Source organism: Bombina bombina, chromosome 2 (assembly GCF_027579735.1).
Source record: "Bombina bombina isolate aBomBom1 chromosome 2, aBomBom1.pri, whole genome shotgun sequence".
Lineage (NCBI taxonomy): Eukaryota > Metazoa > Chordata > Amphibia > Anura > Bombinatoridae > Bombina > Bombina bombina.
The window spans coordinates 589,895,665-589,921,562 of record NC_069500.1 but is presented as its reverse complement, the minus strand read 5'-3'; the positions used below and the strand labels follow the sequence as shown (position 1 = coordinate 589,921,562).

At 39.6% G+C, this 25,898-nt stretch overlaps 1 protein-coding gene across 1 annotated transcript in view; it reads right to left on the bottom strand.

Annotated features, from left to right (window-relative positions):
• Positions 1–4,328: 4,328 nt before the first annotated feature.
• TRPM6 (transient receptor potential cation channel subfamily M member 6) overlaps positions 4,329–25,898 on the bottom strand; it is a 327,340-nt gene continuing 305,770 nt past the window's right edge. Inside the window, exon 39 of the mRNA XM_053699972.1 lies at positions 4,329–4,432. Within this exon, the coding sequence (XP_053555947.1) occupies positions 4,329–4,432 (104 nt within the window). The remainder of the gene's footprint in view (positions 4,433–25,898) is intronic.

Here is a 25,898-nt window from a genome sequence, read left to right as displayed (position 1 = left end):
AACCTATAAAGGTAAAAAATAGACCAGCTAATATAATACATACAAAAGATACAAAAATATAACAGTGCAAATTCAGGAGTAATGTACGTCTCTGTAGTGATATACAGTATGTCCTCTATGGTGATATCCAAAGTGATAAAGTTCCCAAATGAATAGTATCCAGAAGATCTGAGATAAAGTCCCCAGAAGAAGTGCAAAAAAAAAAAAAAGTTATGTAGGCTCTCTCGGCCAGTTTCCATAACAACGGCAATAGATCACATCATTACAGTGCATCTAATCGGAGTGGAGTGCCACGCCGGAGGGAGAAGATGGGGATATATACATGGTAACCGCATATCTCTGATTATTTGTGGATCACTTAAGGAGACCATTTTTCACTTTTTACTTTTACTATTTTTTATTTTTATATTTTTTCCTTTTTACACTTCTGCTTCTGTATTATTGCTATTATGTGAACTGTGTGTCAAAACCCAGTTGTAGTATGGTTTTCTAATTACTTTGTACTATTTTGATTTAATTTATATTTTGAATTAAAACAATTTGATAGTGTTATTCCCATCCATATCCTCTTGAAATTCAATCTCAAATTATATTGTTAAACTATTAAATATGTACACAACTTTAATGTGTGAATTTTAAAATGACACAAAAACAGTTTAAATTTGGCAATTGCGCTTGCCATGGATTTGAAAATATAGTTAAGCTTTAAAAGCTGCAGTCAAACATATTACATTGTTAATATCAATAATTAATAAATCAGTCTTTGTATTTTTTGTTTACATGAAGATTTGAGAACATCCTCTTGAAAACCCTGCACATGTTTAACCAATTTCTCCTGCTAAATTTGATAGGAAACATGAACAGTTTTGCTTATTCAAATGTTGCCACTACCAATGAACTAGAATGGGTTTTGAAAAAGAAGTAAAAACAAAACACTTTTCTTACAACACTTCTTATGTTTTGAAAAGATACCAGTGCGCTTAACTTTACACCTCATCTATAAAAATGTTCTGGTCCGGGGGACGTGTCCGAACAGCGATCTGGAGCGGTCGCATTTCCCCGGAGCTCCTGTTGAATACTTGATAATCCGACGATTATCACATCATTTGCCATTTATACTGCTCGGAAGAGCTCTATACCGCAAACGATTTTGCTGTATTCATGACACTAGAGCTCAGCATTGGATAAAGGAGGCCAAAAGCGGTGGCCTGTTGATAGGCAGTGCCACCCCCTTGGCTTGCTGAGGTTCTTTGTCTAAATTGAGCACAATTTCACCCTTGTACCTCTATCTCAACCTTAACCTCACACACAACGAAGACAACAAGTGACACCTGAAATAGATGACGAGTAAGAAGCTGAACAATCTGGCATCAAGCACTCACTAAAGAAAATGGCAGCTGTGGGAGACGCAGACCTGTTAATTGATCTTCATCCACAGTTTGCGAATTTTATGAGGCATATGGAGAAACTGCTTGAGAGAGCCCCATACGATATCCTGATACATAAGCTATGCACAGGCAATACACCCCCGGCTATAGCGGAGGAGACATTGGAGCCGGGCACACAGAATGGCACCAAAATGATCAAGCAAACAGCAGTGGAATACGATCCACGTCATGAGCCTACAGTATTAAACACTGCTAACTTACAGACCCAAGATCCATACCTTATAACGAAATCCACATTAAGCTTAGCCATCTCACCACAACACAATAAAGATTCCTCCATGAAGCGAGTACAAAATGGCGGCTTTAGGAAGGCCACACAGCTGTCGGAATCACCCAAGCAGCTACATCAGATGCTGCAAGCTGACCATATAAAGGCAAAATAAATGTTCCTAAGGGGGTATGGAGGGGACCCCCGGATTTACAAGATTGCCAAACCTTTTGCTTAATAGCGTCCTTAAGTTCAGCTTTCAAGAGACACCCAAAGTATTTCTTAAAGGGACAGTCAACACCAGAATTTTTGTTGTTTTAAAAGACAGATAATCCCTTAATTACCCATTCCCCAATTTTGAATAACCAACACAGTTATAATAATACATGTTTTACCTCTGTAATTACATTGTATCTAAGCCTCTGCAGACTGCACCCTTATTTCAGTTCTTTTGACAGACTTTGCATTTTAGCCAATTGTGCTCACTCCTCGGTAAATTCACGTGCATGAGCTCAATGTTATATATATGAAACACTATATGAAACACACTGAGGCCAATTTATCAAGCTCCAGATGGAGCTTGAGGGCCAGTGTTTCTGATGAGTCTTCAGACTCGCCAGAAACACCAGTTATGAAGCAGCGGTCTAAAGACCGCTGCTCCATAACCCTGTCTGCCTGCTCTGATGAGGCGGACAGGAATCGCTGGAATTCAACCTGATCGAGTACGATCGGGTTGATTGACACCCACCTGCTGGCGGCCGATTGGCCGCGAGTCTACAGGGGGCGGCATTGCACCAGAAGCTCACAAGAGCTGCTGGTGCAATGCTGAATACAGAGATTGTATTGCTCTCCGCATTCAGCGATCAGGTCCGACAGACATACGATAAATAGGCCTCTATATGAAACACATGAACTAACACCCTCTAGTGGTGAAAAACACAGCTAGCAAGCAGAGGGGAAATAGCCTAATATGACCCCATAATGTTTAGATGCTTACTTACAGATCCTTCAGCGATCCCTTAAACCACCATTACTATATAGGCCCCTATTTATCAAAGGCCTTGCAGACCTGATCCGACAGAGCAGGCGGACAGGTTATGGAGAAGCGGTCTTTGTGACCGCTGCTTCATAACCGCTGTTTCTGGCGAGCCTACAGGCTCGCCAGAAACAGGGGGCATCAAGCTCCATACGGAGCTTGATAAATATGCCCCATAGAAGCTATCCTTCTCCCTTTCTCATTTGACAGAGATATTATCTTTACAGACGACCTCAGTAATTTTGTAATAATTAAAGTTTGAACTAATATATGCCAAATAATCAGAAGACAGAATACCCAAATTGAAAGCATGTTTCTTTTTTTTTTTACTTATTCACATTTACCCCAAATATTTATAATAACATTCTATACTAAGACCTTTATATATACAAGGTGAAACGTAAGCGTATACCTCATGATACCAAACATCGGCTCAATTTGGGTCTCTAATTCTCTTTTACTTTTCCTACAAACTACCTTTATATAACCCCAACGTTACTTTCACCAAATATTCATTCAGGATCCAAGAGAGGTCCAACCTGTTATAAGTGGGGTAAATAGTAAGATTATCTGAAAAATGACCACAACCTCATTAAATAGATTTTAGCTACATATCAGTAAGGAGAAATCCTTTTACACACTACTGTATCTATGATTATTAACATGCCCCACCAGACGTCTCTCACATAGATTATCTCTTGTAACCTAGTTTATTATCTTCCCAAATGCTTCAATGAATAGTAAGGTACATAGATATGATACACTCTACTAACTTGAAACATTTACTAGATTTATAGTTAGATATATCTTTATTGGACTGTATTCAGAGCCATGTTAGTACTAGTTAAAGGAAATTATTATAGGGGCTTTCACTTTTAACATATCTTAATGTAGCAACTATGGTGTGTACCGTATATACTTAAATTTTGTTCTGTAATCTCACTTTATCTCAATAAAGTTTTACTTTTGAAAATCTGGTTCTCTTAAAGGTGCGAATAAACTTTTTACCGTACCTAAATTAACTGCTAAAATTTGTTTTCTTTAGCATTTGCTTGTACATTCCATATACACGTGTTGCTGGAGGCATTCTACATAAAACTCTACAAACAGAAATTGGTTGTAGATCATATTAGCAGAAAATGTTCATGAAAATCATTAAAACATAGATGGTATATGTTTTTCTTTTTTTATTACGCAACAAACAATAATATTGAATTCAAACTATCTATCATCAGTTCCAAGAAAGTATCCTAAAAGATACAAAGATTATCTAAAGAAGAAAAATATATTCTAGAGTTATTACAATAGTAATCTGAATGCATAATATGGAATCTGAAGCAACAAGTTATTAATTCTTCAGTATATTTAAAATTAGTTTTCCCATATAATGAAATTCTTTGGAATCTTCTAAAAGGAAGAAAAAATACTTGTGTTATTTAATTCTGTAATTTAAGTGAAATTTACACATATGTAAAAAATACATTTTCAAAAACATTCTTTTTGAGGAGGAAATACAGTGGAATGAATAAGGAACATACGCTTGAGGTATAAATTTACACAATTTTAAGTATTTTAAATTCTATAGTAAAGGAAATCTTGATACATATATATACATCAGATTTACTGAAATGTTTATTTACAGTCTTGTATTACATTCAGAAAGGTTTTCATCTGTGTCTGCTTCTCCACTTTCAAACCCCAAGTTGATCTTCCCAGGTGAATAGTCGTTCCTTTTCAAATCTGGAGAAAATACCATATATTTTAGGGATCAGTAGGCGAGAGAGGAATGAGTCACTTTATTTACAGTGGAGCTAATCACACAATTTAATAATTTTGCATTTTTCAGATATTGGTTTGTACACAACAAATTAATTTATTTTTGGCCAGATTACGAGTTTTGCGTTAGGAGCTATGCGGTGCTAACGAGCAGTTTTTACTCACCGCACACATACCTACAGCGCTGGTATTACGGGTTTTTACAAACCCGGCGTTAAAAGGCAAGAAGTGAGCGCAGAGCAAAATTGAGCTCCATACCGCACTTCAATACCAGCGATGCTTAGGTCAGCGTTGAGCTGGTCGTATGTGCTCGTGCACAATTTCCCCATAGGTATCAACGGGGAGAGCCAGGTGAGAAAAAGTCTAACACCTGCAAAAAAGCAGCGTAAAACTCAGTAACGCAGCCCCATTGATTCTAACACCCTAACATGAACCCGAGTCTAAACACCCCTAATCTTACAATTATTAACCCCTAATCTTCCGCCCATGACATCGTTGCCGCCTACATTATATTTATTAACCCCTAATCTATCACTCCGGACATCGCCGCCACCTACATTATACTTATTAACCCCTAATCTGCTGCCCCAACATTGCCGACTACATTATATTTATTAACCCCTAATCTCCCTCCCCCAATGTCACCGCAACCTACCTACATTTATTAACCCCTAATCTGCCACTCCCAACATCACCGCCACTATAATAAACATATTAACCCCTAAACCTAAGTCTAACCCTAACACCCCCTAACTTAAATATAATTACAATAAATCTAAATAAATATTAATGTTATTACCTAAATAATTCCTATTTAAAACTAAATACTTACCTATAAAATAAACCCTACACTAGCTACAATATAACTAATAGTTACATTGTAGCTATCTTAGGGTTTATTTTTATTTTACAGGCAAGTTTGTATATATTTTAAATAGGTAGAATAGTTACTAAATAGTTATTAACTATTTAATAACTACTTAGCTAAAATAAATACAAAAGTACCTGTAAAATAAAACCTAACCTAAGTTACACTAACACCTAACACTACACTACAATTAAAAATATTATCTAAATTAAATACAATTAAATAAATTAAATACAATTAGCTAAAGTACAAAAACAAACAAACACTAAATTACAGAAAATAAAAAACAAATTACAGATCTTTAAACTAATTACACCTAATCCAATAGCCCTATCAAAATAAAAAAAGCCCCCCCAAAATAAAAAAACCCTAGCCTAAACTAAAATAAACTATCAATAGCCCTTAAAAGGGTCTTTTGCGGGGCATTGCCCCAAAGTAATCAGCTCTTTTACCTGTAAAAAAATAAAATACAAACAACCCCCCCAACAGTAAAACCCACCACCCACACAACCAACCCCCCAAATAAAATACTAACTAAAAAAACCTAAGTTCCCCATTGCCCTGAAAAGGGCATTTGTATGGGCACTGCCCTTAAAAGGGCATTTAGATCTATTGCAGCCCAAATCCCTAACCTAAAAAATAAACCCACCCAATACACCCTTAAAAAACCTAACACTAACCCCCTGAAGATCGACTTACAGTTCTGAAGACATCCATCCTCAAGGAAGCGACAGAAGTCTTCATCCAACCGGGCCAAAGTCCTCAACAAAGCCGGGAGAAGTCTTCATCCAAGCCGGGCGAAGTGGTCCTCCAGATGAGCAGAAGTCTTCATCCAAATGGCATCTTCTATCTTCATCCATCGGACGCGGAGCAGGTCCATCTTCAAGACATCCGACGCGGAGCATCCTCTTCATCTGGAGTCTTCTTACTGAATGACGGTTCCTTTACATGACATCATCCAAGATGGCGTCCCTTAGATTCCGATTGTCTGATAGAATTCTATCAGCCAATCAGAATTAAGGTAGAAAAAATCCTATTGGCTGATGCAATCAGCCAATAGGATTGAAGTTCAATCCTATTGGCTGATCAAATCAGCCAATAGGATTGAGCTTGCATTCTATTGGCTGATTGGAACAGTCAATAGAATGCAAGCTCAATCCTATTGGCAGAGGGTTGTATGTGGCCTATAGTGCAGAGGGTTGTATGTGGCCTATGGCCCACCAGTTAGCCATCCTTGATTTAGGTAATAGACAAGGTAGAAGACACACAAAAATATTTTCATATATTATAACTTTTTGTAGGAATGAACTGACTTATCTGTAAGTATAAATCTTATTTTATTGCATATTATTTTTTAAGAATATATGACTGGTGAAGTAGCACCATATTGAACTTTGAGGACACAAAACCCTTGTCTTGATTTGAAGAAATTCTGTTTGTATGACACTTTAGCCAAATGCTGTGAAATGGAAGGGACAGATAACGAGTGGCGCATTAACAGTTAAGTTTGAGTGACAAGGGGTTTATCATGGCTGTTTGCGCCTGTCACGTGTGGCTCTCGCATTACAAGTTGAAAGTAAATGTGATTGCACTCAAACTAGAATGATTGCAGAGTTCTCAGAGCTCTGGTTAACTGTTTCACGAAACAAAAAAACATAATTTATGTAAGAAATTACCTGATAAATTAATTTCTTTCATGTTGGCAAGAGTCCATGAGCTAGTGACGTATGGGATATACAATCCTACCAGGAAGGGCAAAGTTTCCCAAACCTAAAAATGCCTATAAATACACACCTCACCACACCCACAACTCAGTTTAATGAATAGCCAAGTAGTGGGGTGATAGAAAAAGGAGTAGAAAGCATTAAAAAAGGAACTGGGAATATAACTGTGCGTAATACAAAAAAATCATAACCACCAAAAACAGAGTGGGTCTCATGGAGTCTTGCCAATTTGAAAGAAATGAATCTATCAGGTAAGTTCGTACATAAATTATGTAATTGGCAAGAGTCCATGAGCTAGTGACGTATGGGATATTAATACCCAAGATGTGGTACTCCACAGAAGAGTCACTAAAGAGGGAGGGATAAAATAAAAACAGCCATTTTCCACTAAATAAATAAAATCCACACCCAAAAGAATAAGTTTTTCTCATAAATGCAAAAAAAAAACATAAGCAGAGGAATCAAACTGAAACAGCTGCCTGAAAAAAGTTTCTACCAAAAACTGCTTCCGAAGAGGCAAACACATCAAAATGGTAGAATTTAGTAAATGTATGCAAAGAAGACCAAGTTGCTGCTTTGCAAACCTGATCAACTGAAGCTTAATTCTTAAAAGATCACGAAGTGGAGACTGATCTAGTTGAATAAGCTGTGATTCTCTGAGGCGGGGCCTTACCCAACTCCAAATAAGCCTGATGAATCAAAAGCTTTTACCAAGATGCCAAGGAAATGGCAGAAGCTTTCTGACCTTTCCTAGAACCAGAAAAGACAACAAATAGACTGGAAGTCTTCCTGAAATCTTTAGTAGCTTCAACATAATATTTCAAAGCTCTAACAACATCCAAAGAATGTAAGGATCTCTCCAAAGAATTCTTAGGAATAGGACACAACGAGGGAACAACAATTTCCCTATTAATGTTATTAGAATTCACAACCTTAGGAAGAAATTCAAATGAAGTCCGCAAAACCGCCTTATCCTGATGGAAAATCAGAAAAAGAGACTCACAAGAAAGAGCAGATAATTCAGAAACTCTTCTAGCAGAAGAGATAGCCAAAAGGAACAACACTTTCCAAGAAAGTAGTTTAATATCCAAAGAATGCATAGGCTCATAAGGAGGAGCATGTAAAATCTTCAAAACCAAATTAAGATTCCAAGGAGGAGAGATTGATTTAATGACAGGCCTGATACGGACCAAAGCCTGTATAAAACAGTGAATATCAGGAAGCTTAGCAATCTTTCTGTGAAATAAAACAGAAAGAGCAGAGATTTGTCCCTTCAAGGAACTTGCAGACAAATCTTTATCCAAACCATCCTGAAGAAACTGAAAAATAAAATAAAAGTTTTCCAAACTCGATAATAAATCTTCCTAGAAACAGATTTACGATCCTGTAACATAGTATTAATCACTGAGTCAGAGAAACCTCTATGACTAAACACTAAGCATTCAATTTTCATACCTTCAAATTTCAAGATTTGAGATCCTGATGGAAAAACTGACCTTGAGACAAAAGGTCTGGTCTTAAAGGAAGTGGCAAATGTTTGCTACTGGACATCCAAACAAGATCCGCATACCAAAACCTGTGAGGCCATGCAGGTACTACCAGAAACACAAACAATTGTTTCATGATGATCTTGTAGAGCACACTTGGAAGAACTAGAGGCAGGAAAATATAAGCAGGTTGGTAAAACCAAAGAACTGCTACCGCATTCATCGACTCCGCCTAAGGATCCCTGGAACTGAACAAGTACCTGGGAAGTTTCTTGTTTAGATGGGAAGCCATCAGATCTATTTCTGGAAGACCCCACATCTCAACAATCTGGATGTAGAGACCAGTCCCCCGGATGTAAAGTCTGATGGCTGAGATAATCCACTTCCCAATTGACTATACCTGGGATATGTACCGCAAAAATTAGACAAGAGTTGGATTCTGCCCAATAAAGTATCCAAGATACTTCTTTCATAGCTAGGGGACTGTGAGTCCCACCTTGATGATTGACATATGCCACAGTTGTGATATTGTCTGTCTGAAAACATATAAATGATTCTTTCTTCAATAGATGCCAAACCTGAAGAGCCCTGAAAATAGCATGGAGTTCTAAAATATTAATTGGTAACCTTGCCTCTTGAGGTTTCCAAACTCCTTGTGCTGTCAGAGATACCCAGACAGCTCCCTAACCTGAAATACTTGCATCTGTTGTGATTACAGTTCAGGTTGGACGAACAAAAGAGGACCCTTGAACTAAACGAAGGTTGTCACACCACCAAGACAGAGAGAGTCGAACGTTGGGATTTAAGGATATTGACTGTGATATCCTTGTATAATTCCTGCACCATTGATCCAGCATACAAAGCTGAAGAGGTCTTATATAAAAACAAGCAAAGGGAATGATCGAGACTGAAGGTTTTGACAAGCTGAAACAAATTTCATTTGTCTCTTGTATGTTAGAGACAGAGTCATGGACACTGAATCTATCTGAAAACCTAAAAAAGTGACCCTTGTCTGAGGAATCAAGGAACTTTCTGGTAAATCCTCCAACCAAGTCTTTGAAGAAACAATACTGGTTGATTCGTGTGAGATTCAGCAGAATGTAAAGACTGAGCTAGTACCAAGATGTCATCCAATTAAGGAATACCGCAATACCCTTTTCTCTGAATACAGAGAGTAGAACACCAAGAACCTTTGAGAAAAAACTTGGAGCTGTCGCTAGGCCAAATGGAAAAGTGACAAATTGTTAATGCTTGTCTAGAAAAGAGAATCTCAGAAACCGATAGTGGTCTGGATGAATTGGAATATGAAGATATGCATCCTGTAAGCCTATCGTGGACATAAAATGACCTTGCTGAACAAAAGGCAGAATAGTCCTTATAGTTACCATTTGAAAGATGGCACTCTTACAAAACGATTAAGAATTTCAGATTTAAAACTGGCCTGAATAAATTTTCTTTCCTTGGGGCAATGAATAGATTTGAATAAACCCCAGACCCTGTTCCTGAAACGGAACTGGTATGATTACCCCTGAAAGCTCCAGATCTGAAACTTCAGAAAAGCCTGAGCCTTCACTGGATTTACTGGGACGTGTGAAAGAAAAAATCTTCTCACAGGAGGTCTTACTCTGAATCCTATTCGATACCCTTGAGAGACAATACTCTGAATCCACTGATTTTGGACAGAATCTGTCCAAATGTTTTGAAAAAAATTTCAATCTGCCCCCCACCAGCTGAGCTGAAATGAGGGCCGCACCTTCATGCAGACTTGGGGGCTAGCTTTGGTTTTTTAAAGGGCTTGGATCTATTCCAACTTGAAGAAGAACGAAAACGATTAGAAGGTTTTAGATTTACCCTTAGGATTATATCCTGAGGCAAAAAACTCCCTCCCCCCAGTGATAGTTGATATAATTGGATCCAACTGAGAACACAATAAATTATTACCTTGGAAAGAAAGAGATAGTAATCTAGACTAAAATAGCTAAAGACAAAGAGATTTAACAAGCAAGCAAACAATGCTAGACAAATCAAAATCAGTTTCCTGTTGCGCTAAGCTTTACAACCAAAAAGTTGATGCAGCTGCAACAACAGCCATGGATATAGCAGGCCTAAGAATATAGCCAGAAAATAAATAAGCTTTCCTTAGATAAGAATCAAGTTTCCTATCTAAAGGAACCTTAAAAGAAGTACTATCTCATAGGAATAGTAGTACGTTTGGCAAGAGTAAAAATAGCCCCATAAACTTTTTTTTTTTTTTCTCTAGCTGCTTGCAAAGGATACAACTTCTTAAAACTATAAGAAGGAATAGAAGAAGTACTAGGCTTAATCCATTCCTTAGAAATCATATCAGAAATAGCATCAGGAACTGGAAAAACCTCTCGAGTAATCACAGGAGGCTTGTAAACAGTATTTAAATGTTTACTAATTTTAGTAACAAGAGGACTAGAATTCTCAATACCTAAAGCAACCAACACTTCTTTATGAATATACTCCATCTTAAAGAGATAAGTAAATTTGTCAGTGTCAATATCTGAGGAAGGATCTTCAGAACCAGATAGATCCTCATCAGAGGAGGATAATTCAGTATGTGTAAGGCAGCTGATAGAATTTGCTAAGCACAGGTGTATAATAGTTAAGTTGGATCTCAACTGCAGAGGTTAGAAAGGAAGATAAATAGAATATCTCAGGTTTTTATTCTGATTAGTTGGTTACAGGAGTATTGAGGGTTAATCCTGTAGTTACTGAGAAGACTTCCAGGAAAGTTAATACATACAGATTACGTTGGTAATGGAACTTAAACTCAATTGAATTGACACAAATCCATTTTATATATTTGCATAACTTGCATAATATGTAGTAGTCAAAGTCTGGTTTATTAACATGCCTTTAGGTTTAAAGTATTCCAATAAACTGTTTACCTGTTGTGCTGCTTGAAGAGAGAGAGCTACACCCTGTAGCTGAAATGTGGATCGAGTGAGCAGCGCGGAGCGGATAGCGTGTGACGTCACACAGAGGGTGTGTAACAAAGAACCAATTGGGTTCGTGGAAACACTGACAGGCAAACAGAGGGGAGAGTGGTCAATGCTCTCTAGTCGGTGCGTATGCAAAGTGGTGCTAATAAACAGTTCACTGAGTAGGATGAAAGTTTATGTGAATAACATTCACCATTTGCTGATGTCCGGTTGAGTGTCTTTGCCTTCTCCTGAGTAGTACAGGTAATGGAGTTATTATAGTTCAGTGTGAAACACAATTATGCAGATGAGAGATAATTTAACTGTGTAACAGCTCAAAACAACAATTGTAACAAAGTCCAAAATCTGTAGATTTAAGTAGTCGAGTTTTTGACAACATATAAGTTGTGAAGCCAGGCGTCTCTAAGTTGTGGAAGCTTGAGTCCTTTAGAACTTAGCTACATTAACTAAAACTATTGGCAAAGAGCCAGAGGCATGATGGGAATATATAGACCTGCCTTAAAGGGACAGTAATCCGGACTATGACAGTATGTTGTTGGTCATTTGAAATTTCATCAACTTTATGAGAAGTTTTAAAAGACCTTTTATGTTTATTAGAAGGCGGAATAGCAGACAAAGCCTTCTGAATCACATCAGCAATAAAAATCTTTTATATTCCCAGGGATATCATGTACATCAGATGTTGAAAGAACAACAGGCATTGTACTAGTACTGAAGGATACATTCTCTGCATGCAAAAGCTTGTCATGACAACTGTTACATACTACAGCTGGAGATATAATCTCCACAAACTTACAACAGATACACTTATCTTTGGTAGAACTGTTATCAGGCAGCAGGATTCCAACAGTGGTTTCTGAGGATCAAATTGAGACATCTTGCAAATGTAAGAGAAAAAAACATCATATAAAGCAAAATGATCAATTTCCTTATATGGCAGTTTCAGGAATGGAAAAAAGAGCAAAAGACATATAGGAAGTGGGGTTTAAATAAATAAATAATTTGGCGCCAAGTATGATGCACAATGCAAAATTATTTGGCGCTAACAACATCCGGAAATGACACAACTCGCGTCATGGCAGACGCAACCTCTCCGGAAATGACGAATTTGCGTCACCAAACGTACCTTCACGCCAAAAAAATTCTAGCACCAAGAATGACGCACTAAATATCAGCATTTTGCGACCTTGCAAGCCTAATTTTGCCAACGAAAATTAATGAAAAAGCAGTCAAATTTGAAGAAAAGACTATACCCCAGGTAATAAAAAATAACTTCCTAAATATGTTTCCCAATTTTGAAACTGATAGTCTGCAAAAGGAAATATACTTAAACCTGACTCATGGCAAATATAAGTACAATACATATATTTAAAACTTTGTAATAATACATAAAGTGCCAAACCATAGCTGAGAGTGTCTTAAGTAATGAAAACATACTTACCGAAAGACACCCATCCACATATAGCAGATAGCCAAACCAGTACTGAAACAGTATCAGTAGAGGTAATGGAATATGAGAGTATATCATTGATCTGAAAAGGGAGGTAGGAGATGAATCTCTACGACCGATAACAGAGAACCTTTGAAAAGATTTCCCATGAGGAAAACCATAGAATCAATAGGTGATACTCCCTTCACATCCCCCTGACAAATGCTGTACTCTGAGAGGAATCGGGCTTCAAAATGCTGAGAAGCACATATCAACGAAGAAAATCAAGCACAAACTTACTTCACCACCTCCATAGGAGGCAAAGCTTGTAAAACTGAATTGTGGGTGTGGTGAGGGGTGTATTCATAGGCATTTTGAGGTTTGGGAAACTTTGCCCCTCCTGGTAAGATTTTATATCCCATACGCCACTAGCTCATGGACTCTTGCCAATTACATGAAAGAAAGTGTCACAAAACACATAAAAAATGCATGTAAAAGTACAGTTCCACTCATAATAACACCATCTAACACAAATTATTAAAACAAATTGCACAAAAAAGTTAAAAAAAGGCTCAAAGATATGAGGTCCTAGGTGTTAGAAAAAAAAGCAGGCAAAATGCTTTAACATAGAGATACATACATATACATGGTGAGTCCACAGCATTATCATCAATTACTGTTGGGAATATCACTCCTGCCCAGCAGGAGGAGGCAAAGAGCACCACAGCAAAGCTGTCAAGTATAACTTCCCTTCCCACAACCCCCAGTCATTCGACAGATGGTAAATGGAGAAAAAGAAGCAACACAAGGTGCAGAGGTGCCTGAGGTTTCAGTAAAAAATAAAGTGCGGGGCCGTGGACTCACCATATCATATATATTGTCCAACTGGAACCAAGCTAAGAACGACTGAGGCCAAGCCATCAGAGGATTACAAATCGGTCTCTATTCCAAGATTTCAAAGAGGAGAGCAGACACTTAACTAGACCCAGACTGCTTACCAGCCCAGTAGGTTGGTGTCCATGGTCACATCACCCAGGAATGTCTCCAGAAGCACGCGTCCTGAGACAGATACTTCTGAAAAAAAACCCTACCGGACAGAATCTCTGGTCGACTGAAATTAGATCTATTCTGAGACAGATCTAAGAGTTCTCCATTTTATGGAAAAAAGCAAAGGGAATGAAGAATGGGAACCATCTGACCAAATTCCTTCCATACAGAGAGTCACTGAACAGTGAAGAAAATACAACTGCAGCTAGATCCAAACTCCCAACCTCCTGGACCACTAGAGCTTGCTGTTAGCTGGACATTAAACTGCTAACAGCAGAAAAAGAATAAATCCTTAATTATCTGACCTCTGTTAGACATCGTCTCCTAGATAGAGAATCTATTAAGGTCCAATTCTACTGCACCTGGAGTTCCCAAGAGGTTTCCCAGGCAGCTCATCATCCAGGTACTGAACAGGCCTGTCCTTACTTAACTTCCGAGATCAGCCGGAAGTGGGTGCATACTGTGAATAGTAGCGGGAGATCCAAGTAAATCCACTTGTAGATGGGACAAGGGAACTCTTTCCCAGATTCATTCCCATTCATGTAAGGGAATAGTCCCACTGGGTTCTGAACCCAGGACCTTCTGCGTGTGAAGCAGACGAGATAACCACTACATTATGGGACTGTGGGAGTTAAAAGTAGATTGACAAGATCTCTTTATAGAAAGATTGCTCAAAGGAAGGATGACAACTGAACCATATATTGTCCATAAAAACATCCTTGCAATACCCCAAGACCCAAAAGTCTTTCTCAGAAATTTGAGAAGATCCCGATCAAGGGAACAATAAAGCCTTCAGGACTATGCTTGTTATGAACAGGATACTACTTTGAAGATCAGAACCTGAGTTACTTGAGGTAAATACCTAGATCCCATTCCCAGACTGGGACTGGAAAAATCACTCACAGAGAGGAAGGTCCTGAACCCAGTTCAAGGAAAGTCTTCCATCATACCTGGATCGCAGATACTCTAGAAGGAGAAATCTGCCCAAGGGAGGAAATCTAGATAGACTCCAAAAGACTGACTGACATGACTGATCTAGCAGAAAGAGGAAAAGGAAAACTTTCCTTCAGTCTTACTCTCTTGACCTGTGGTAGAAAAACACAATTTATGCTTACCTGATAAATTTATTTCTCTTGTGATGTATCCAGTCCACGGATCATCCATTACTTGTGGGATATTCTCCTTCCCAACAGGAAGTTGCAAGAGGACACCCACAGCAGAGCTGCTATATAGCTCCTCCCCTAACTGCCATATCCAGTCATTTGACCGAAACAAGCCGAGAAAGGAGAAACCATAGGGTGCAGTGGTGACTGTAGTTTAATCTAAAATTTTGACCTGCCTTAAAATGACAGGGCGGGCCGTGGACTGGATACACCACAAGAGAAATAAATTTATCAGGTAAGCATAAATTGTGTTTTCTCTTGTAAGATCTATCCAGTCCACGGATCATCCATTACTTGTGGCATACCAATACCAAAGCTAAAGTACACGGATGAAGGGAGGGGCAAGGCAGGTACTTAAACGGAAGGTACCACTGCCTGTAAAACCTTTCTCCCAAAAATAGCCTCCGAAGAAGCAAAAGTATCAAATTTGTAGAATTTGGAAAAAGTATGAAGCGAAGACTCATTTTTAAAGGCCCAAGTGGAAGCCACGGCTCTAGTAGAAAGAGCTGTAATCCTTTCAGGAGGCTGCTGTCCAGCAGTCTCATAGGCTAAGCGGATTATGCTTCTTAGCCAAAAAGAAAGAGAGGTTGCCGAAGCCTTCTGACCTCTTCTCTGTCCAGAGTAAACAACAAACAAAGCAGATGTTTGACGAAAATCTTTAGTAGCTTGTAAGTAAAACCCAGGTTTTGTACGCAGAACTACCTTATCTGCATGGAAGATCAGATAAGGAGAATCACATTGTAAAGCAGATAACTCGGGAGACTCTACGAGCTGAGTAAATAGCCATCAAAAAAAGAACTTTCCAAGATAAAAGCTTGATATCCATGGAATGAAGAGGTTCGAACGGAACCCCTTGAAGAACTTTAAAAAACAAATTTAAGCTCCATGGGGGAGCAACAGGTTTAATCACAGGCTTGATTCTAACCAATGCTTGACAAAATGCCTGAACGTCTGGAACATCTGCCAGACGCTTTTGCAAAAGAATAGACAGTGCAGAGATCTGTCCCTTCAAAGAACTAGCTGATAATCCTTTTTCCAAACCCTCTTGGAGAAAAGATAATATCCTGGGAATCCTAATCTTACTCCATGAGTAACTCTTGGATTCACACCAATAAAGATATTTACGCCATATCTTATGGTAGATTTTCCTGGTAACAGGCTTTCGTGCCTGTATTAAGGTATCAATGACAGACTCGGAGAAGCCACGCTTTGATAAAATCAAGCGTTCAATCTCCATGCAGTCAGTCTCAGAGAAATTAGATTTGGATGACTGAAAGGACCTTGAAGTAGAAGGTCTCGTCTCAAAGGCAGAGTCCAAGATGGAAAGGATGACATGTCCACTAGGTCTGCATACCAGGCGCTATCAAAATCACTGATGCTCTCTCCTGCTTGATTTTGGCAATCAGTCGAGGGAGCAGAGGAAACTATGGAAGCTTGGCGTTCTGGCGAGACGCCATGAGATCCAGTTCTGGTTTGCCCCAACGATGAATCAATTGAGCAAACACCTCCGGATGGAGTTCCCACTCCCCCGGATGAAAAGTCTGACGACTTAGAAATTCCGCCTCCCAGTTCTCTACACCTGGGATATGGATTGCTGATAGGTAGCAGGAGTGTTTCTCTGCCGAGCGAATTATTTTGGAGACTTCTAACATCGCTAAGGAACTCCTTGTTCCACCTTGATGGTTGATGTAAGCCACAGTCGTGATGTTGTCCGACTGAAATCTGATGAACCTCAGGGTTGTTAACTGAGGCCAAGCCTGAAGAGCATTGAATATTGCCCTCAATTCCAGAATATTTATTGGGAGGAGTTTCTCCTCCTGAGTCCATGATCCCTGAGCCTTCAGGGAGTTCCAGACTGCACCATAACCTAGAAGGCTGGCATCTGTCATTACAATTGTCCAATCTGGCCTGCGAAAGGTCATACCTTTGGACAGATGGACCCGAGATAGCCACCAGAGAAGAGAATCTCTGGTCTCTTGATCCAGATTTAGTAGAGGGGACAAATCTGTTTAATCCCCATTCCACTGATTGAGCATGCATAGTTGCAGCAGTCTGAGATGTAGGCGCGCAAACGGAACTATGTCCATTGCCGCTACCATTAAGCCGATTACCTCCATGCACTGAGCCACCGAACGGCGCGGAATAGAATGGAGAACACGGCAAGAATTTAGAAGTTTTGATAACCTGGACTCCGTCAGGTAAATTTTCATTTCTACAGAATCTATTAGAGTCCCTAGGAAGGAGACTCTTGTGAGTGGGGACAGAGAACTCTTTTCCTCGTTCACTTTCCACCCGTGCGACCTCAGAAATGCCAGAACTATGTCCGTATGGGACTTGGCAATTTGGAAATTTCACGCCTGTATCAGGATGTCGTCTAGATAAGGGGCCACTGCTATGCCCCGCGGTCTTAGGACCGCCAGAAGCGACCCCAGAACCTTTGTAAAAATTCTTGGGGCTGTAGCTAACCCGAAGGGAAGAGCCACAAACTGGTAATGCCTGTCCAGAAAGGCAAACCTTAGGAACCGATGATGATCTTTGTGTATCGGAATGTGAAGGTAAGCATCCTTTAGATCCACCGTAGTCATATATTGACCCTCCTGGATCATAGGTAGGATGGTCCGAAAAGTTTCCATTTTGAATGATGAAACTCTGAGGAATTTGTTTAAGATCTTTAGATCCAAGATTGGTCTGAAGGTTCCCTCTTTTTTGGGAACCACAAACAGATTTGAGTAAAATCCCTGTCCCTGTTCCTCCTTTGGAACTGGATGGATCACTCCCATAACTAGGAGGTTTTTCACACAGTGTAAGAATGCCTCTTTCTTTATCTGGTTGACAGATAATCATGAAAGGTGAAATCTCCCTTGTGGAGGAAAAGCCTTGAAGTCCAGAAGATACCCCTGAGATATAATCTCCAACGCCCAGGGATCCTGAACATCTCTTGAAGAGAGAAAGTCTGCCCCTTACTAGATCCGTTACCGGATAGGGGGCAATTCCTTCATGCTGTCTTAGAGGCAACAGCAGGCTTTTTGGCCTGCTTGCCTTTGTTCCAGGACTGGTTACGTTTCCAGGCCGTCTTGGACTGAGCAAAAGTTCCCTCTTGTTTTGTAGCAGAGGAAGTTGATGCTGCACTTGCCTTGAAGTTTCGAAAGGCACGAAAATTAGACTGTTTGGCCCTTGATTTGGACCTGTCCTGAGGAAGGGCATGACCTTTACCTCCAGTAATATCAGCAATAATTTCCTTCAAACCAGGCCCGAATAGGGTCTGCCCCTTGAAGGGAATGTTAAGTAGTTTAGACTTTGAAGTCACGTCAGCTGACCAAGATTTGAGCCATAGCGCCCTACGCGCCTGGATGGTCAATCCAGAATTCTTAGCCGTTAGTTTAATCAAATAAACAATGGCATCAGAAACAAAAGAATTAGCTAGCTTAAGTGCTCTAAGCTTGTTAAGTATGTCCTCCAATTGAGTCGTTGTCTGTAAAGCCTCTTCCAGAGACTCAAACCAGAACGCTGCAGCAGCAGTGACAGGAGCAATGCATGCAAGGGGCTGCAGGATAAAACCTTGTTGAATAAACATTTTCTTAAGGTAACCCTCTAATTTTTTATCCATAGGATCTGAAAAATCATAACTGTCCTCGTCAGGGATAGTAGTACGCTTTGCTAAAGTAGAAACTGCTCCCTCCACCTTAGGGACCGCTTGCCATAAGTCCCGTGTGGTGGCATCTATGGGAAACATTTTTCTAAAAATAGGAGGGGGGGGGGGAAACGGCACACCGGGTCTATCCCACTCTTTATTAATAATTTCTGTAAACCTTTTAGGTATTGGAAAAACCTCAGTACACACCGGCACTGCAAAGTATTTATCCAGTCTACACAATTTCTCTGGCACTGCAATTGTGTCACAGTCATTCAGAGCAGCTAAAACCTCCCTAAGCAAAACACGGAGGTTCTCAAGCTTAAATTTAAAAGTAGAAATATCAGAATCAGGTTTCCCTGAGTCAGAGATATCACCCACAGACTGAAGTTCTCCTTCCTCAGCTTCTGCATATTGTGAGGCAGTAGCAGACATGGCTCTTAAAGCGTCTGTATGCTCTGTATTACGCCTAACACCAGAGCTATCATGCTTTCCTCTAAATTCAGGTAGTCTGGCTAATACCGCTGAAAGTATATTATCCATGACTGCCGCCATGTCTTGTAAAGTAATCGCTATGGGCGTCCTTAATGTACTTGGCGCCATTTGAGCGTGAGTCCCTTGAGCGGGAGTCAAAGGGTCTGACACTTGGGGAGAGTTAGTCGGCATAACTTCCCCCCTTGTCAGAATCCTCTGGTGATAAGTTTTTTAAAGACAAAAGCTGATCTTTATTGTTTAAAGTGAAATCAATACATTTAGTACACATTCTCATATGGGGTTCCACCATGGCTTTTAAACATAATGAACAAGGAGTTTCCTCTATGTCAGACATGTTTGTACAGACTAGCAATGAGACTAGCAAGCTTGGAAAACACTTTACATCAAGTTAACAAGCAAATATAAAAAACGGTACTGTGCCTTTAAGAGAAACAAATTTTGTCAAGATTTGAAAAACAGTGAAAAAAGGCAGTAAATCAAATGAAATGTTTACAGTGTAGGTAATAGGTTAGCAGAGCATTGCACCCACTTGCAAATAGATGATTAACCCCTTAATGCAAAAAACGGATCAAAAAAACGAAATAAACGTTTTTTAAACAGTCACAACAACTGCCACAGCACTGCTGTGGCCCTACCTTCCTCAATAAATGACTTTTGAAGCCTTTAGAGCCCTTCAGATATGTCCTATAACATGCAGGGGACTGCTGAGGGAAGCTGAATGTAATTTTAACTGCGCAAAAAAGTGCTAAAATAGGCCCCTCCCACTCATACTACAACAGTGGAAAGCCTCAGGAAACTGTTTCTAGGCCAAAATCAAGCCAGCCATGTGGAAAAAACTAGGCCCCATTAATTTTTATCACCAAAGCATATATAAAAACGATTAAACATGCCAGCAAACATTTTATATTGCCATATTATTAGAGTATATATCTCTGGTAGTAAGCCTGATACAAGTCGCTATTAAATCACTGTTTTTAGGCTTAACTTACATTAATCAGGTACCAGCAGCATTTTCTAGTCCCTAGAAAAACTTAAAACTGCACATACCTCAATAGCAGGATAATCTGCACGCCATTCTCCCTCTGAAGTTACCTCACTCCTCAGACATATGTGAGAACAGCAGTGGATCTTAGTTACAAGCTGCTAAGATCATAGAAAACGCAGACAGATTCTTCTTCTAAATACTGCCTGAGATAAAATAGTACAACTCCGGTACTATTTGAAAATAACAAACTTTTGATTGAAGAAAAACTAACTATATTTTACCACTCTCCTCTTACTACCTCCATCTTTGTTGAGAGTTTCAAGAGAATGACTGGATATGGCAGTTAGGGGAGGAGCTATATAGCAGCTCTGCTGTGGGTGTCCTCTTGCAACTTCCTGTTGGGAAGGAGAATATCCCACAAGTAATGGATGATCCATGGACTGGATACACCTTACAAGAGAAAACCCTCTTTTCACCCAAAAAGTCAGAGGAAAATTATGGCAGATCAACCTAGAAAGGAAACGCCAGAAGCGTGGATTTGGAGGAAACATAAAATATTGAACCTGCAACTGCAGAACCATAAAGCATAGGCTGTACAATTAAGCCACAGGTAGGCTTCTCAGCTGATCAAGATTTCAGCCACAAACCTTGGCTTGCTAGTACAGCAAGTCTAATAAGATAAGGCATTGTTCTAAATGAACAAGTAAACCTCCAGCTTCTTAACCATGGATCCATAAAGGAGCTAGCTAACCTCCACATGGATCTAAGTTCTCTGAGCTATAGTAGAAAGCTCCCTTCTACTAAAGACACCGTGCATTTTAATGGAGTCAGCAACAGGAAAATACTTTAAAGGACGGGAGACAGAAAGAAGAGTATACCCAGTTTCTCCTATTCCTGTGAAAAATTCCCATAGCACGGCTAGAACACATCCTCATAGGAATGAAAAACATAGAACTGATAAAGTTTACAAAACTTCGAAGGGTTGACAATGACAGGGGGATCAGTGTTGTCCAAGTAGCTAAAACTTTCTATAACATTACACGAGGTGTTGAAGCATACATCTAAAGGAGACCACTTCAGCATCAGATGAAGGAATTATACTGTCCGGATCGGAGATTTCACCCTCAAAAACTATCGGAAAATCCTCCTCACCAAACTTAGATGAAGACAAAACTGTGCAGCAGCATGTGGAGCAGAAACCTTATTATCTGAAACATTAAATGTCCTCTTGCATTTTCCCTGTAAAAAAAGGAAAACAGACCGCAGATACGGCAGAGGATACAGAGCTGTAAATTCTGTATGCAAATACACTCCTCCAGGAGATTGGGAGGAACCACAGGGCACTACATGTGATGCCATAGAGGTTTGGGACGTTTAAGGAGAAATCTGTGGCCTAGCCTAAGCAGCATCAGCCTGAGAGACATAAGGCTAGTATAACATATTTACCATAAATTTTGAAAAATTAATACTGTCACTTTTAAACATAAAGACATACCATTTAATAGGAGAACCCAATATATATATATATATATATATATATATATATATATATATATATATATATATATATATATATATATATATATATATATATATAGGAACAGACCCCTGTTCCAATTTTTCCTGCGATTTCTAACCATAGAAGTTTAGATTGCAAAGAATAACTTCATTGAGCTTCTATATTAGCACATTGCTAAACATCTGGTCTTAATTCACATCTTTAATGTATTTCAAATAGGCATTTATTAAGAGTGAAAAACCCCAAAAGATCTAACCAAACTTATGTCAATGCATATATTGGGGCTTAAGCTGATAGGAGAAAAACTCTGCATCTAGACTCGCCGCTCCAATCGCAATCAGAGAGGAACACAGGTCACGAGAGTGCAACAAGAGAGACACAGAAATGGCGCTGCTCCCTTCTTCATTAACAAAGAAGGAGTTGGAGCCATCTTCCGGCACGCAAACAAACTCTCAGTCACTAAAAATAAGTGCACACACTCATCTGAAATGTAAATAATAGATCAGTAAAACGAGTACCAGAAAAAACAGAACTCAAACATCGTCTCCTAGAATTCCGCCTTTAAAGGGACACTGAACCCATTTTTTTCCCCAGGATTTAGATAGAACATGCAATTTTAAGCAACTTTCTAATTGACTCAAATTATCAATTTTCTTTGTTCTCTTCCTATCTTTATTTGAAAAAGAAGGCATCTAAGCTAAGGAGCCAGACATTTTTTGGTTCAGTACACTGGACAGCACTTGTTTATTGGTGGGTGAATTTATCCACCAATCAGCAAGAACAACCCAGGTTGTTCACCAAAAATAGGCCGGTTTCTAAACTCACATTTTTGCTTTTCAAATAAATATACCAAGAGAATGAAGAAAATGTAATATAGGAGTAAATTAGAAAGTTGCTTAAAATTGCATGCTCTATCTGAATCACGAAATAAAAAATTTGGGTTCAGTGTCCCTTTAAGCCCAGGGGATACACTCCGGATAAAGCCTTACTCAAGTCAGACACATGAAAACAAGCCCAGTACATCAATCAACTCTCTAAACTGTAGAGAGAGAATCTCTTATAGTATGGTCCAAATTTGTAATAATACAAATTCTAGCCTCACAAAGCTGGTTAACCCCTTCAATACCAACAAAAGGAAAACAGTCCCTCAACAAATATCACATGAAGTGCCTGCACACTGCCATCAATAATATCCTACTAGGATATATTTTGTTCCATAAACTTGTGCATAATCTCCCATACATACTGTAGAAGATACCACAGCACGTACCTGCATCTAGCCATCCGGCAGGAGGACAGCTCACCAGGTATGAGAAGACGCCACTCCTCACAGATACCTGTGGAAGAGAGAGAGAACAGAGTAAACCTACTCTGGCTTTCTATACCAGGGCAGCAACATGTTAGGAAAATGCAGTGATAGCCCACATCACAAGTTACTAACTGCTTTAAAGCCACCACTACCCTACTGAAGAGACTAACGTGGAGTACAGCTAGACTCCATCTTGAGAGTAAAAGGCAGAGTAAACCTACTCTGGTTTTCAAAATAATAAAATCTTGATTGAAGTCCAATCTTCTTCAGACACCAAAAACTTCACCTCCTCCATGTACAGAGGCAAAGAGAATGACTGGGAGTTGTGGGAAGGGAAGTGATACTTGACAGCTTTGCTGTGGTGCTATTTGTCTCCTCCTGCTGGCCAGGAGTGATATTCCCAACAGTAATTGATGATGATGCTGTAGACTCATCATATCTTAGGAAAGAAATGCATACGCACACATATATATTGACAAATATATAAGTGCATTGGAGCCATTTGCAGTTCATATTCATATTTAATAAAGTGTTATACAGTGTATTTACTGCAAATATTTCACATACCAATGTTCTGAACATAGCAGAAGTATTTATCAATAGATATTCCTATATAAATGTATATATCTATTCCTATTTTTAATCATCTATATTGAGGTATAGATATATATTTTACCAAAATAACATCAGATATATGTAGAAAACAGAATTTATGCTTACCTGATAAATTACTTTCTCCAACGGTGTGTCCGGTCCACGGCGTCATCCTTACTTGTGGGATATTCTCTTCCCCAACAGGAAATGGCAAAGAGTCCCAGCAAAGCTGGTCACATGATCCCTCCTAGGCTCCGCCCACCCCAGTCATCCGACCGACGGACAGGAGGAAATATATATAGGAGAAACCATATGATACTGTGGTGACTGTAGTTAGAGAAAATAATTCATCAGACCTGATTAAAAAACCAGGGCGGGCCGTGGACTGGACACACCGTTGGAGAAAGTAATTTATCAGGTAAGCATAAATTCTGTTTTCTCCAACATTGGTGTGTCCGGTCCACGGCGTCATCCTTACTTGTGGGAACCAATACCAAAGCTTTAGGACACGGATGAAGGGAGGGAGCAAATCAGGTCACCTAAACGGAAGGAACCACAGCTTGCAAAACCTTTCTCCCAAAAATAGCCTCCGAAGAAGCAAAAGTATCAAATTTGTAAAATTTGGCAAAAGTGTGCAGTGAAGACCAAGTCGCTGCCTTACATATCTGGTCAACAGAAGCCTCGTTCTTGAAGGCCCATGTGGAAGCCACAGCCCTAGTGGAGTGTGCTGTGATTCTTTCGGGAGGCTGCCGTCCGGCAGTCTCATAAGCCAATCGGATAATGCTTTTAAGCCAAAAGGAAAGAGAGGTAGAAGTCGCTTTTTGACCTCTCCTTTTACCAGAATAAACAACAAACAAGGAAGATGTTTGTCTGAAATCTTTAGTAGCCTCTAAATAGAATTTTAGAGCACGGACTACATCCAAATTGTGTAACAAACGTTCCTTCTTTGAAACTGGATTCGGACACAAAGAAGGTACAACTATCTCCTGGTTAATATTTTTGTTAGAAACAACTTTCGGAAGAAAACCAGGCTTAGTACGCAAAACCACCTTATCTGCATGGAACACCAGATAGGGCGGAGAACACTGCAGAGCAGATAACTCTGAAACTCTTCTAGCAGAAGAAATTGCAACTAAAAACAAAACTTTCCAAGATAGTAACTTAATATCTATGGAATGTAAAGGTTCAAACGGAACCCCTTGAAGAACTGAAAGAACTAGATTTAGACTCCAGGGAGGAGTCAAAGGTCTGTAAACAGGCTTGATCCTAACCAGAGCCTGAACAAATGCTTGAACATCTGGCACGGCTGCCAGTCTTTTGTGAAGTAAAACAGATAAAGCAGAGATCTGTCCCTTTAGAGAACTTGCAGATAATCCTTTCTCAAAACCTTCTTGTAGAAAGGATAGAATCTTAGGAATTTTTATCTTGTTCCATGGGAATCCTTTGGATTCACACCAACAGATATATTTTTTCCATATTTTATGGTAAATTTTTCTAGTTACAGGCTTTCTAGCTTGAATCAGAGTATCTATTACAGAATCTGAAAACCCGCGCTTTGATAAAATCAAGCGTTCAATCTCCAAGCCGTCAGTTGGAGGGAAACCAGATTCGGATGTTCGAATGGACCCTGAACAAGAAGGTCCTGTCTCAAAGGTAGCTTCCATGGTGGAGCCGATGACATATTCACCAGGTCTGCATACCAAGTCCTGCGTGGCCACGCAGGAGCTATCAAGATCACTGAGGCCCTCTCCTGATTGATCCTGGCTACCAGCCTGGGAATGAGAGGAAACAGTGGGAATACATAAGCTAGGTTGAAGGACCAAGGTGCTACTAGTGCATCTACTAGAGTCGCCTTGGGATCCCTGGATCTGGACCCGTAGCAAGGAACCTTGAAGTTCTGACGAGACGCCATCAGATCCATGTCTGGAATGCCCCATAATTGAGTTATTTGGGCAAAGATTTCCGGATGGAGTTCCCACTCCCCCGGATGGAATGTCTGACGACTCATCGCCAGGGAACTCCTTGTTCCCCCCTGATGATTGATATATGCAACGGTCGTCATGTTGTCGGATTGGAACCTTATGAATTTGGCCTTTGCTAGTTGAGGCCAAGCTCTGAGAGCATTGAATATCACTCTCAGTTCCAGAATGTTTATCGGGAGAAGAGACTCTTCCCGAGACCATAGACCCTGAGCTTTCAGGGATTCCCAG